This window comes from Cricetulus griseus, chromosome 4 (assembly GCF_003668045.3).
Source record: "Cricetulus griseus strain 17A/GY chromosome 4, alternate assembly CriGri-PICRH-1.0, whole genome shotgun sequence".
NCBI classification, from domain to species: domain Eukaryota; kingdom Metazoa; phylum Chordata; class Mammalia; order Rodentia; family Cricetidae; genus Cricetulus; species Cricetulus griseus.
In genome coordinates this window covers 164,893,921-164,909,410 of record NC_048597.1, presented here as the reverse complement: position 1 = coordinate 164,909,410, position 15,490 = coordinate 164,893,921, and the positions used below count along the sequence as shown (strand labels likewise).

Below are 15,490 nucleotides of genomic sequence, written 5' to 3'. Positions count from 1 at the left end.
TTTAACTTGCATTGTAATTAAACTTTTGTTTTACAGTGTTTTGTCTCCTATATACGTTCAGTATATCTTATGAAGGATAAAGAAGTATTTAATGTGAGCAAGTTACCTATTACTGAATATGCACTGTAAGTATTGATAACATAGCTGTAATAAAGCTAGAGGGATTGCCCCTAGTGTTTCCTCTAAGAGTCCTAGTTTAGACCACTTCTGCTTTACTGTTGGAAATTTGCACAGAAGTATATTAAATTAATTCCCAGAAATTCAGCAGCATTTTAGTTCTTATTGTCAGGGGGTTCATATTTGTAAGTTTTGTTTAGATTTTCAGTCTTTTCCTTTTATGGACACTTGCAGTTACTGTTGCAAGATTTAATGACTCAGGTTGCCAAATGTATGGAATGACTAACTGGTTTTGTTTGAATAGTTGTGAGATTACAAAAACAAAAATAACCTTTTCACCTACAAGGAGGATTCTGCTCTCTTTGAGGGAGCCCTATCCATGGGAAATGCATTGACTCAGATCTTTAGAAGTACCCTTGAGCTTCATTACTTTAATGTCTATCTTAGGCTTCTAAGATAAAATACGTTTTAGGCAAGGTCTGAATGTTTACTTTTAAGTTGAGTTTAACAGAGAAAATTTGAAAAAAGATTTTATTTGAGGATTTCATACATGAGACTATTTGTATCCTTTTGACTTCCCCCTCATAATAAAAATTTCAACCTGGGTGAACTGCTGTTTTCTATTCTGTCTTAGATTGTATGTTTCATAATCTGTCGGTTGTAATGTTTTAAAACCCATTTGTTAGATAGCAGTATAAGACAATGTTACATAACACAATGGGTAGAAAACCATGTGCCATGGAAACACATGCTTTTTGTTTCCTTATGTTTATTTACTAGTTCCTAGTTTCATCATTTTTAATATGATCCAAAGATTAGGAGTTTTAGCTACTTTTGTATTTTATGTGAAGTTCACTGTGGTTTTTGGTTGCTGCAGCTGGAATATTCACAAATGATGGGTATAGGTTTTGAATACTGTAGGGGTATAGTTAGAAGCTGTTTTGTTGCATCAAAGGAGTAAATGTCATGTTTGTTGTTGAACTTCTGGTGATGTTTATAGAAGGCAAACAATTATGTTAAGTCTAAGTTATCAGTATAGTTTAACTATGTTTTTAGTTTATATTGATATTTAGATATATAATTTTCTTGATGTGTAGGATTTCCTCTAGAAGCCTGTGATAGCTAAAGCAATTGTAATGTCTTTAAAATACAAGGTTAAAAAATGTACTAGAGAAATACTTTGAGTGCCCAATAGAATTATATATGTATTTATACTCTTTTTTCCTTTAAAAATTATTTTTAATTTTGCATAGCAACCCCAGTTCTCTCTCTTTACCCCCCTCCCCCTCCCACCTTATCCCCCCATTCCATTCCTCAGGGGATTAAGGCCTTCCTTGGGGAGTCAACAAAGTCTGACATACCAAGTTGTGGCAGGACCAAGTATATTCATACTCTTGTCTTCAAGGAATTCAGGTTTTAGTTCCTGAAAACCATGTCACTGTACTGTATTATGAGAAGTCCTCTGGTATATATAAACTCATTGTCCTAACCCTTCATATGACAGTGGTAATGACAGAAATGGCTGCCATAGTTGCCCATTTATTAGTTTATTATTATCTGTTTATTAACTTTATATAATAACCCTCTTAGGTAGGCATTCTCAATCATTCCATTTTGCAGATAAGAAAACTGTTTAGAGAGGTGAATATTCTTGAGACTATACAACTAGTAAGTGACAGAGCTGTACATTTTGAACCTTAGCAGTTCTATTGTTCTTTTCAATAATGAATTTTTCAGTTTATATAGTGAATTATATAGGGAAAAACCAGTGGATAAAGCTGGCATTTGTTTATTTATTTGGAGGCTTTGTCTCACTATGGAACCTTAGCAGACCTGGAGCTGTCCTCTAACTTACAGAGTGCTGCCTGTCTTAGCCTCCCAAGTGCTGGGATTAAAGAGTAAAGGGGTGTGCCACCATGCCTGGCTTAACCTTTGCTTTTTTAAAAGTTGTATTTCTATCCACCAGTGGGAATTTAGTAAAAAGTGTTAGCTTTGATCCTGGAAGGAAACACTCAAAATCTTGCTCCTGGGTAAAAAAGAAAACCAAAAACAAACAAAAAATCAAAATAAAATAAAACAAAAAACAAAAAAACCAAACCCTAAAACAAAATAAAAAACAAAACCTCAAGATTTTTGCCCTTTAGCTTTCTAAAAAAGAAAAATGCATTTTTTGTAGCATTGATTATGCTATAATATTTTTTTCAGAAGTGGGATTTGAGGTAGGGATGATAGTATATGTATTCTGTTCTATTTTTTTGTGAATAATTGTTTTGTCATTTCTCAGCCATACCTTTTACAGTTTATGTAGTAGCTTATGTTTTATAAAGTACTTTTATACAGTTAGTTAATTGAGACTTTATAGCATCTGTGAGGTAGACCTGGCAGCTGTTATTATGTGTTGTGAGGACGTTGAGAGTTGAATTGGAAATTGGGTCTAGTACATGAACTGTGACCATTTTATTTCCATTTTAAATACCATATCAACTCTGTTAAAGCAGTAGTAGGTGTCTAAAACATTTTCTCGACAAGTACACTTTGGCTTTATTTTGGATCATTTAGTCTGTCAGAATTGATGTATCTTAGAGGAATGTAAAAAAAAAAAGTCATGGAAATAAATCTGTGCTGTGGAGAAACTTCCATAACACCACAAACATACCATCACTATAATGAGATTAGTACCTCCGTTCTTCCCATTTCTGAAGGTCTCTTGGTCTTGCTGTGGCACCACGGATAAGGTTTCTTCAGAAAATGGAGAATCAGCCCACCAAAGGATTGGTAAGGAATCAAGCCACTGAAGCAATCCAGCCCAGGGCTCCCTCCCTCACCAATGATGAGGTAGAAGAATTTCGAGCTTATTTCAGTGAGAAAATGTCCATTCTTCACAAAAGTGGAAAAAGACTAGAAGAGACAGAATGCACCTTGGCCAGTGGTGATAGTGAAGAACAGGATGAAGACACAGAAGATGAAGAAATGGAAAAGCAGCTGAGAAAAGCAGGAGCTCCTCGCACTGAACCTGTTCTCAATATTGAGGAGGCCCAGAAGGAGGCCAAGGAAGTTCCTGTGCAGTTCTTCGACAGAGATGATGATGATGAAGATGGGCCTGATACTGATTTCCTCACAGTGAAGCGGCGTGATGTGTTTGGGTTGGATCTTAAAGAGAATGAAGCATTATCGGTAAGTTTAGTCCAAATGGAGTCTTCTCTTGTTTTTTACTTTGGGCTAATAATTGTCACCTTTGGAAACTCATGAAAAGTAACAACTAAGAGAAGATTGGAGTGAGCGTCTTTGTTGTGTACGATTCTGTTTTTCTTCGTATTTAAATATATTCTCATATACTTCCTAACTTCAAAGCTCAAGAGGTTGTCAGCCACAATCTTTTTTAATTCTTTTTTGATGCTATGTTTTGAAAGTAACTGTAGTAATGATTGTGGCATGAAGAGGGCAGTGAGGTTTATTGTTATGATGTGAGAATTCATTATGAGTCTTTTAATATCCAGTCTCTTGATGGACTACATTATTATAAAGAACAATTGTAATTACATACACTTAAAAAATTAATAGTTTTCTTCATACATGAGTCCATTTTATTTTGATCAGATTCACTCAATTGCCTCATGTCCATGCATGTATAATTATGGCCTTTCTCGTATGTATGTATGTATGTATGTATGTATGTATGTATGTATGTATGTATGTTTGTCATTCTATCTCTGTCTATATCATCTACTCCCGTCTCTATATTACTCCCCCCACCCCATATAAAACCTACTGAGTCAATTTAGTGTTGCCTGTATGCTTGTGGATATAGAACTGTCTCTATAGCAAAGGCAGTCTACCAGGGGCCCTACCACTGAAATAAGCTTTTTCTCTAAGAAGCTGTTGGCTGTTGGTATTTACATCTTTCTGCGTGTGAAATGAATCCATTTACTTAAAGATTGTTAATTTTATGCACGTGTGTCTTTATGCATGCAGTACTTGTGGAAGCCAGGGGAACTTAGAACTGGAGCCAGGGATGGTTGTTAGCCATTAGGTGGTTGCTGGGAACTGAACTTGGGTCCTCTGTGAGGGCAACAAATGTTCTTAGCTACTGAGCCTTTCCTCTATCCATATGAAATTAATCTATCTATTTATTTATTTTTATTTTATGTGCACTGGTGTTTTTACCTGCATGTATGTCTGTATCAAGGTGTCAGATTCCTTGGAACTGGAGTTAAGATGGTTGTGAGCTGCCATTGAACCCGGGTCCTCTGGAAGAGTAGCCAGTGCTCTTAAGCACTGAGCCATCTCCCTAGCCCATGAAATTTATTTTTAATGAGATACTTGCTTTTCATAACTAAGTTAGTATCTTAAGTAGAAATTCCCATTACTTTTGGTGATCTTCTGAAAGAATTATGTGAAATATTTAGCTGGACTCTTATTTATCAGTAAAGTATTTCTAAAAGTCACTAGTTACATTAAGTACCTAATTTTGAATTGGGAATCTTTGGAAAGTGTTTCCTAAAGTAACTAAAGATACAAAGTGGCAGATAGGCTTATTGAGCCTTGACTTACTGAGAGGGATGTTTTATAAAAAGCATGTTATTTATTTCCTGAACTACCCTGTGAAGTAGGTGCTTTTGTATAGGTTAGAGAAAATCTGGAGCAAAATCCTGTACTGATCTATTCTGCTTTAATTAAGCTATTTAAAGTCTATGACTCCTTTAAATAAATAAGTGACATAAGGATAAGATATTGGATTTTATTCTAATCTATTAAGTCAGTGTGATGATTAATGTTGATTGTCAGCTTGGCTGGGTGAGAGTCATCAAAAAGGTTTGTATAGCACACTGTCTATAAAGCACCTTTCTGCAAAGGTAAATTTATGTAACAGATACATAGTAAAAAAATCTCTTAGGAAGTACATTTTAGCTTGAAAAAAGGTTTTAATCATTGTCACAATCCAGCGTAAAGCAGTTCATCACTAAAACATCGCTTCATCCCCTTTGTAATAAGTTACTTCATTTTATTCTCAGCCACTGATCTGATTTTTGCTGTGGTAGTTTTGCAGTTTTCAGAATAACATCTAGATAGAACCATAGAGTTTGTAGTATTGTGTGTTTGGTGACTTTGTGCTTGCGTACTTACTTTTATTATATTCATCTGTAGCTTGTTCTTTTTAATTGCTGAGTTCCGCTTCCTCTTCATAGTATAAGGATTCACAAGGTTTTTTGTCATTAGGCATTGCTCTCCACAATTTCTGGTGGTTATGACAAAAGCTATGTGTACACGACCCTTTTCATTTCTCTGAAATGAATGCAAACTAGTGGGGTAGATAAACATCATGATGTAAGGCAAATAAGTATGTTTTCCTTTGAGGGAATCTCTACAGTTATTTATCAAATGGGCTCATTTGAACATTCACGAGTCTTTAAAACTCTTAATTTTGCTTTTTTGTTTTAAAGAGATTTATTTATTTATCAGGTATACAATGTTCTGCATGTATGCCTGCATGCTAAAATAGGGTACCAGATCTCATTATAGATGATAGTGAGTCACCATGTGGTTGCTGGGAATTGAACTCAGGACCTCTAGAAGAACAGTCAGTGTTCTTAACCTCTGAGCCATCTCTGCAACCCCAGTATTACTTGTTTTTAAACAGTATATATTCAGCTACGTAGCCAAGTCTATTAAAGTTTTTATGACATTTCCCTGCTGATGACTAACGGTGAACATCCTATCACCTTATATTTGCTGTCTGTATATCTTGCATGGTGAAATGTCTATTTTTTGCTTTTAAAAAATTGTATTCCTTACCTTATTTGAGTTGTTTATGTATTCTAGATCCATATCCCTCATTAGATGTGTTTGGTTAGTATTTCAGTTATGTCTTACAAAGAGCAGAATATTAAATTTTGAAGTGTTTATTATCTTTTCTAATTTATAAATATCATCTCTGGTAAATTTGTGGTCAATATAAGATTGTGAAAATCTTGTACTCTATTTTCTTCCAGAACTGTTAGGGATTTAGCCTTTTATTTAGAACTAAAATTTATTCCAACTTAAGTTTTGTGAATGATTCTAAGTCAGGGGTCAAATTTAATTTAAGATGATGCTTTTTTTCCATTGGATTACCTTGACTCCTTGTTGAAAGTCAGTTGATAGACACTGTGTGTGTGTGTGTGTGTGTGTGTGTGTGTGTGTGTGTGTGTGTGTGTGTGTTGTGATTTCTGTTTTATCTGCTGTGCTTGTATTTTCACTAATGACATCTGTCATGATTATAGTAGCTTTATAGTAAATCTTAAAAATCAAATTACTTTCAGTTTTCCAATTTGGTAGCCTTTTCTCCACTATAAATGTTGGCTGTTTTGGTGCCATTGAATTTTCATAGGCTTTAAAATTAGCTATTTGATTTGTATACAAAACATGCTGGTGTCTTCATTAATACTGCATTGAAGTTTTAAATTTCTTTGGAGCCAATTGACACCTGAATACTGAGTCTTTTGATTCTATAAATATGATAATCTTTGCTTTTTTAAGGTCTCCCTTATTACCTTTAGCTTTTTTTGCTTATGCATAACACACAAATATTTTGTTAGTCTTTTACTATTTAGTATTTTTCTGTACTAGTTTACATGAAACTTTAAAAATTTCAGTTTGTAATTTTTTTTTTTTTCTGTTCGACATACAGAAATACAATTTGTTTTTGTTTATCAGTTACTTTAAACTAACTCATTCTGGTGACTTTTTTTTTTGGAACTTCTTTGAACTCATCTGTGTAATTAGTTTAATCACCTTTACTTGTAAACATGAAAACAATAATAATTATTTTTACCCTCTGTACATCTTTTGTTTCATTTTCTTGCCTGATTGTAACTGATTAGGATCTTAAGAATGGGAGAGGTAAGGGTAGAAACCAAAATGTTGTTTTTGATCTCAGATAGGAGAAACATTCAGATTTTACCCTTGTATCTGATGTTAGCTTCCTATTGTTTTTGTTTCATTAGGCTGGGAAAGTTATATTCTATTCCTCGGCCATGTAGGTTTTTTTTTTTTTTTTTTTTTTAAACTATAAATGGATGATACATTTTGTCATATCTTTTTCTATAACTATTGGCCATGGAATCTGCTGGTTTTTATTTGACATAATAAATTCTTCAAAACAATACTGTTTTATTATAGTTCTTATAAAGTGGTAGGAATTATTATGGTACATAAATTAAGCTTCAGAAACAAATATGTTAGTAAAGTGGGCACTATAAATGAAACTGGAATATATGAAGAAATTTCTAAGAATTAGATATGTGCGAGATAGGACTCATTTACTGTAACTTTACTTGTTTGAGGTCAGCCAGCCAGGGTTATCTTTATTCATGTTAGAGTATTTACTGCCTCTTACTAGACTTCATGAATTAATTACTAGGCTTTGTAAATCACTTCTCAGTACAGACCTTCTTAGGATTGTTTTTAGAGTAAAATGTCATATATCCTATTACATCTTTTGAGTGATCATGATTAGAATAATTATTCTACCTAATACATTAAATCTGCTGGCTTTTGTCAGGGAGACAGTAGAACAGAAATGTTTTCTACTTTGCTGTGATACTAATTTTGGAAGGTATATGAATTTAGAATTGTTTGTAGGAAATGGTTGACTATTCCAAGAATATTTAGCAAGAGCTTACTAAACAGTGTACTGCTCTGGTTTTGAAGAGTATTATTTTCTTTATATCTTTCTGAATTGACATCTTCCTAATATTTTGCCCAAGTAGAACTTTGAAAATCAAAGTGTAAAATTTAGACTATCTCTGCTGTCAAGTAAAAAACTTTTTGAGGTGCTTTCTCTCTTTTACATGAAAGGAGAGAAGAGGTTTTTTATTACCTAGGATATGTTCTCAGAATTTTTGGAGCTCACCAATCTAGTTTTTAGGCTGTCTACTATAATCAGGTTATCTAGATTTATTATGATGAATTAATCACACCATTAACTGATTTAATACAGTTAAATACTAGTTTATCTCTTCTTCCTTCCTATGCTTCCCTTTTATTAATTAACTCTATTTTATGGCAGACAGTACAGGTGCATCTGGCTTTTCTTTCTTCTTTATGAAGAAAGAGAGATAATGTTTATAAGATTTTAGGACTGTTAAGAGCCTCCTCTACTTGGAGGCTCATGATTTAGCCTGCTGTACTTTTTGGTATGTTGCTGGACAGTTGTTCCCCAGCTTTGATGTGGGATATTTGTATAGTGTGAAGATGTGTTGCTTTGGTTGGTGTAATAAAAAGCTGAATGAATAGTAGCTAGGCAGGAGAGAATAGGTGGGACCTGGGGACAGAGAGGGAAAGTTGGAAGAATGAATCTAGGTATATGGGAGACACCATTAGGACACTAACCAATCTGGACATGGGAATAGAGGAAAGGTAACCAAGGCACGTGATAAAAGGTAGATTAGTAAAAACAGGTTAGTTAAGTTAGAAAAAAAGCCTAAGCTTTTATAATTAATAAATGTCTCCATGTCATTATTTGCATCCTGGCAGTTCCAATGAGAAAGTACTGTTACATTTGTTTGGTGCCCAGCGTGGGGCTGGTAAATCCACATAGGGCCTGTGAAAGCTTAAAAAAAAAAATTCCGAGGACTTGAATGGGGTTTATGAGCAATGGGTGCCCTGCTAATCAGTGACAGGAGACTAAGATAGGAGCACCTACTGGAGCTGGGGCAGATAGACAGGCTCCAGACCAGCCTGAGGCAAGAGTCTCCACTCTTACTGACCTGAAGGGGGCAGAGTCAGCCACCAGGCCATGTGCTAAGTGGAGATGCTTGCAATGGCCTATCTGTTACTTAGCAGTTTAAGATTTAAGATCACATGATCAGAGAAGGCTGCAGATGCACAAAAAATCAGGTCCAGACTGAGAAAACTTCTAAACAGATACAGTATGCTTAAAAAAATGTGCTTAGATGCTAAAGAAAGAAAAGAAAATGGGTATAGGCAGTTATAGAAAATATATAGTTTAAAAATAATGAAGTCTTTAAAGAGAGAGTAAAGTAATATAAAAGGAAAAAGCCACATAAAAATGGGACATACACAGGGTGTCTGGTTCCTATATGGTGCTTTGTTGGCTTTAAGTTTTTAAATGCTAATTTTGTTTATTATTTATGAGTTAATGTACATTTAATTGTTTTAATGCCTTTGGTATTTGTAAATAGTACTGTTGGAAGTATACTGATATGTGCTTTTAGGTGGGTATTCATATTTATTGTTGGGAATATTCATGTAAGAGTGCTGAGTCCAGTGTTTGTTATATGCTTAAGACTTGAGTTGTTAGATTGCTTTCCAAAGTGGTTGCACTCTTACATGCAGTGTATGAGGGCTCCCATTTTCCATATCCTCATGTCACTGACCATTGTGTAACATCATGGTTATTACTGTTTTAGTCTGTATGGACTATTGCCTCATTGTGGTTTTTTGTTTTTGATTTTGGTCTTTCATGTGCATTTAGGCCTTTGGCCTTTGTTTATAGTTTAGTTGATGATACAGAGCATAAACATTAAAGGAATACTTGTTTGCTTGCGTATGTTAAAGAAGTATTTGGGAGGAGAGTATGTAAGGGTCAATGAAGACAGGAATTGAGTCTTAGAAAAGGACTTTACTAATAATTGTAGTTAATAAGGGCTTTTAAGCAAGGAAATAATATCATGAACAAGGAAAGACTTGAGGATAGAAATGTGTTATGTTATGGCTGGAAACTAGGTTGATTTTGAATATACATGTAAGAGAGTTAGGTTGAACTTGGTTGTGCCAGAGGTTCCAGTGTATCAGTTTCAGCTTGACAGGTGCATAGGAGTTACTTAGCTTTTTGTTTGTTTGTTTGTTTCATGTGATTTTACATATTAAGTCATTTAAGGGTGGTCAGTCTAGTCCATGTGTAAATAATTAGTAACAGATGGGTTCCTTATTTTGTGCAAACTGATCATTTTATAGTAATTCATAGGTTTTTCTATTAGCTAGACAGATAAATTGAACTTTAACTGAATTGGCCAGAGTACAGTAACTACTGAGACCTACATCTAGTATGTTTTAGAGGAATTTTGACATGGTTACTAATTTCCCATTTCTCAGATGAATCAGGGTGATAGTAAGGAATGTAAGAAACATGGCAAAGAAATGCCATTTGTAGATTGAGGATTTTGGAAGCAAAATGTTTTGTGGCCTCTTCATGAGCATTGTGTTTTAATTTCTGTGCAGCTTGTTTACCTATTAATATCTCTGACCCAACCCCATTCTTTATTCTTTTTATTCCTACTGCTTTTTCCCCCTATTCTGTCCCTTTATTAAATCAGTAACCAATGTATTTCTCAATTGTATCCCCCAACATAGCTATCAAAATAATTTTAAACAGTTAATCAGTCTGTAATAAGCTTCCTTTTGCTTAATATATTATAATCTTCAAGTTACTGGTTTGTGGAATTGTTCTAGCTGACACCATGTTTATCAGCCTCCTATGACTCCTGGTCTTTTCTGGGCATATGGAGTACTGTATACTGTATATATTGTATTTCCCAGAATAATAAACATATGCATGCAAAGTAAGATTGAAGAAACATTTACAAAATAACTTTGGATATGGTGGAATAAGCTTCTAATAGATTGAACCTCTTGCAGATAGGGACAAAATGCAAAACTTAAGTACTTTAGAACGAGCAGAAATAAGCAGATTTTAAAGGGCAAACAAAGTTTTCAAGTAAGAGGGCTGGAGTGATGGCTCAGCAGTTAAGAGCACTGTCTTCTCTTACAGAGGATCCTTAATTCCACTTGTGGTTGTCTGTAACCTTAATTCCAGGGATCTTATGCCCTCTGTGGGAACTGTGTAGCACATGCATGCAGAAAAAACACCCATACACATGAAATTAAAAAAAAAAAAAAAAAGTGTTTCCAGAAAGGACTATCTAGCATAGGAAGGGTAGGTTTCCTGTTTTAGCTAGCTCAGTCCTGAGAATGATCCTCATGAGAGACAAATTCTTGTAGAAGCTTGAATTTTTTCTTAATTTAAAAATTTGTTTTAAAATTTACTTATTTTTCTGGTTGTTTTGAGGAAAGGGGCAGTGAACAAGTTTGCTAGAGAATGAGTCAGACTTCTGGAAGAGCCACAGACATTGGAAAGCTCCAAGATCATGATGAAAAAATTTTAATTTTGTTTTGTCAGCAAATGATAGAGAAGCTGATTAAAAAAATCAGAAGACATACAAGGGTATTGACAGTTAACTACTTTGGCCTAATTGGTGCTGGAGAACACCATAGCTAGTACTGCAGAATGTTTATTTCTTGGTTTGTATTACATATTTCTAATGTACTGTCTACTTAGTCATATACCTGATCTTATTCAAAAAGTTAAGGAATGATATGCTGGATCATTAAATGTTTCAAAACATTTTAAAGGGTTGACTGTATGAACAATGTGTACTCCAATTGCAGTTGAATTAAAATAGAAATCAATAGGACATGGTCAGAAACATAAAATATTGGGGAATTGTGGCTGTTTAAGGTTTTAAAACAGTGCCATTGTTAATCATCTGTTTTTGTCCCCTTAGCTGTTATATTAACAAAGGTGATCATTGTTTAATACTAATGAAGTACTAATAAGAAATAGAATGGTTTGCATATGGATTATTGAAATTAATGTCTAGATACTTTGTTAGAGTAGTGCTAACAATAAAGATTATCATTATGCACTGTATATCAAAGATTGACTTATTATACTTGTTTTTCAATGGAGACGTGAGCAAACATCTATTCACCCCAGATAGGAACTACTGATAAATCAAAAAGGTTTTGAACCAGTGAGCTTACTGGGTTTCCTTACAGGAGGATGATTGACCCCCATGTATCTGAATCAGTGAACAGTCTCACCCCAACATAGGTGACAATCTTCCATGAGCTGCATAGATTGAGTCCTCCTTTAGGTTAACCTTCTACTTTTGATATTCTAGCACCTCCAGAGACAGCATACAGCTGGACAGAATTACACATAGCTGGAGTATAGGGAGAGAGTGGCTGCAATCTCAGGTGAGGTGATAGTGACCTTTCCCCCTCTCCTATGAGAGCGGTCTGGGCAACTACAGCTGCTTTGATTAAGGTGTTAATGGTTGGACAGTGTTCCAGCAGTGTCACTGTTCCTGACAGGAGTCACTAAAGGGATGGATCATTGCTATGGTATTTAATTCACATGCTTCAGTTTACTGACAAGACTGTATTTTATCAGGTAAAAAATTTTAAGTGTTTTTGGTAGTTAAAGGTCATAGACTGACCCTTTTATTCTTCAAAAAGTGAAGATCCTAAGTTTCCTATTAAATATTTTGTATAATTGCTTGACTTTCTCTCCTTACACTTCCTGGAGATATCCTGCTAAAATTTGGCTCTGTAAATGCCAGTACATATAGCACATGCAACATAAAGTAAATTCAGTGGATCATATTTAATGTGTTAGAGTTTGTTAATGAAATTTATTTTCAAAACGATTTCATATCAGAACTTAAGTATTTAATCATTTAAAGAGTACACCATTTCAACTAGTTTAATTTTAATGAAACAAACAGAATTGTTCTTGCAAGATTATTTTTAAAGTAACCATTTATAATTTTGTAGATTGCTTTATTGGTAAGAGAATAAGGTAAAACAAATATGTGAGCACTGTATTTTGCTGCAAGTTTACACAGAACTTGTCAGCTTTTCATTTACTATGGTGGACAATTCTGTAAATACTCTATAAAATGATTTCTGTCTTGGATTTGTAATTTCTTTCTAAAAGACTGATTAGAGTCTAGTTATGATTGAAGCTAACATTTCTTAAATCTGGATCAAGTACAGCTGTTTCTTTGAAAGTTGTAGTTGATGAGAAGCCATATTTAGATTCTGTTATGAAGGAGACATTTGGGTGTCATTTCTTCCTTTCTTTGGGAAACAATCAGAAAAGCTAATCTCAAAAGATCTTTTGTTTCAGTAATTTTTAGCAATGAATGATACTATAGTAGCTTGTTTGATCTTTTGTTTTGGCAGGTGTGGTCAAAATGAAAGTCAAAGAGTAGCTTACATTATACTTACATAAAAGGTTTACTTTCCAAACGTATTAATACAAAACCAATGGCAGATGTGAATCCCAAGTTTTCTGTTAGTTTGCTAAAGCATAGTGAGATAGCTAGGTAGGTAAAGGTGCTTGCCACTCAGCTCCATGAATTGAGTTTGATCCCCAAGACCCATGTGAAGGACGGAGGGAATGAACTTCTGAAAAGTTGTCCTATGACTTTTCACATGCATGTTGTGGCAAATGCATCACACTCATAATGGGTAAAAAAAAAATGTAATGTATTTTTTAAATTAACATGTTTTAAATTATTTTATATGTATATTTGTTCCCATCTACTGCAGGAAAAAGCTGCTCTGATGATGACTAAGGCATTAATCTATGAGCATAGCAGAATGTCATTAGGAATCGTTTTATTGCTACATTCCTTTAGCAGAACAGCAGTATTTGGTTTCCTCCTAGGTACCTGGGCTACCTAGTTTCAGGTTGTTGGTCACCCAAGCAGTGTTGCAGAGATGGGTTCCATGTCATGCAGTGGGCTGTAAATCTAATCAAATATTGTTTGGTTAGTCCTGCAAGCAAGCAAGCTTTATCCTTCTGTTGCACTAGTGCATCTTACATGCAGGTCATCATTGTAGATCTAAGGATTTGTAGCTTGGTTAGTATTTACCTTTCTCATTTGGTAGCCTGCACAGTACTTTCAGTACCATAGGGGTGAAGGCTTTATGTAGGCACCAGCTTGACTTCATGTTCAGTGAGTTTTGTAGGTGTTGTCTTCAGCACTAGAGCCTTACCATCAGTTTATGAAGAGCAACCAATAGCATTGGCAACAGCCTGTACTGTTGGGGGTTCCCATGGGCTCCTTTTGACCAACAACTTGATTAAATGTAACCCATTCTCAACTGGAGGCTTCATTTGTTGACAAGAGATGTCCAGTTGCCTCTGTCTCCCTGTTACATGTATTGCATTTAGATTACCTTCATATATGTATATATTTTAGGAATCTTCTATTGTATTAGGTTTCCATATTTTAGCTGTCCTTTCCCCAGCCCCTCTTCCTGCCATAAAGCTCCAATACCGTTTTTCTCTTTACAGTCTGTCATCTGTACTTATTTCTGAGCCAATTGAGCTTGTAGATATTTATGAATAATTTTCTTTGTCCAGTATGACTTTTCAGGTTATTACATGGAAAAGTGTTTTTTATTTTATTTTATTTTTTTTATATGAGACAATATAGGGGAATAGTTAATGTTGACTCAGGAGTAAAATGTCAAGAGTTTAAATCTTATCTATGTATACACTATGAATTCTAAGAGATATTTTTTAGGTTGGAAAGAGGGGCTAGTGTTAGCACTAGCTCAAAGGATTGTTCAGGGAGTTAAATAATTGTGCTTGACAAGTAAATATTGGCTGTTTTCACTTTAGATTGTTTTTCTTTTTTTCTGAAGTGAAGGAAAACTATTGGCCATGGGAAGTTGACTCTTTTTAATACTTAGCTACTGGCTATACTCAGTTTCTTTTTAGTGTTCCTGTAGTTTTCTGCTTTAAAGAAAACTGTGGTCAAACCATAGGTTTGCTAATTTACAATAAACTTTATTGAATGTGTTTGGTGTTAGCTGATTTAAAAAGAAATGCCAGAGACTGTTTATTAGAATGTTCATGGCACATATGGTCCTACATATATTGATGTCAAGCTCACTGAAATCACAGTGTATTCAACTGTATTCATCAGATTACAACCATAATAAACTCTTATATTAATAGTTGTGAGAATGAGTTCATGGAATATGTTAGAGATAATTTTAAATTGAGCCTGTGCTTTTACTGGGTACTTTATTTCAGTGTTGTTTATTTAGTTTTTTGTATGTAGCTAAATATGTCTGTTGGTTTAATATACAGACTTGATCTTTGTTGTCATGGCACTAAATTTATAAATTTGTTCCTGTAACATCTTTATAGATCTGCTAATGCCTTTTTGCAATATTCACGGTGGCTTCCTTTAAAGGCCCCCATCTGTGTAGCCTGGATAAAACAAATAAGGTAATATTCTCACGTTGCAGAGTATTTATCCAGACATTTTTTTCTCTAAGGATTCTGATACCCACTAGGGTTTTTTTTTTTTTCTTTTCTTCCCTAGCTTTACAGTGAAGAAAATGTGATTGTGATTGTGGGTTTTTTTTTTTTTTTTTTTTTTATATATATATAGTAAGTCACAGTCAGCACCTGCTCTGTCTTAGTTTCTTCAATTTTATTAGTCTTAATTGAAAGGTGACTAAGTTGTAAAGTTATTTATTTGGTGAAATGGTCTCTCTTATATTT

The 15,490-nt window shown here is 34.4% G+C and overlaps 1 protein-coding gene across 2 annotated transcripts in view; it reads left to right on the top strand.

Moving 5' to 3' along the window:
• The window catches only part of Ddx10 (DEAD-box helicase 10), a 164,553-nt gene that overhangs the window by 42,986 nt on the left and 106,077 nt on the right, over positions 1–15,490 (top strand). For both annotated transcript variants that reach the window (XM_027415099.2, XM_027415100.2), the window contains exons 12-13: positions 37–125; positions 2,820–3,291. In XM_027415099.2, the coding sequence (XP_027270900.1) occupies positions 37–125; positions 2,820–3,291 (561 nt within the window). The remainder of the gene's footprint in view (positions 1–36; positions 126–2,819; positions 3,292–15,490) is intronic.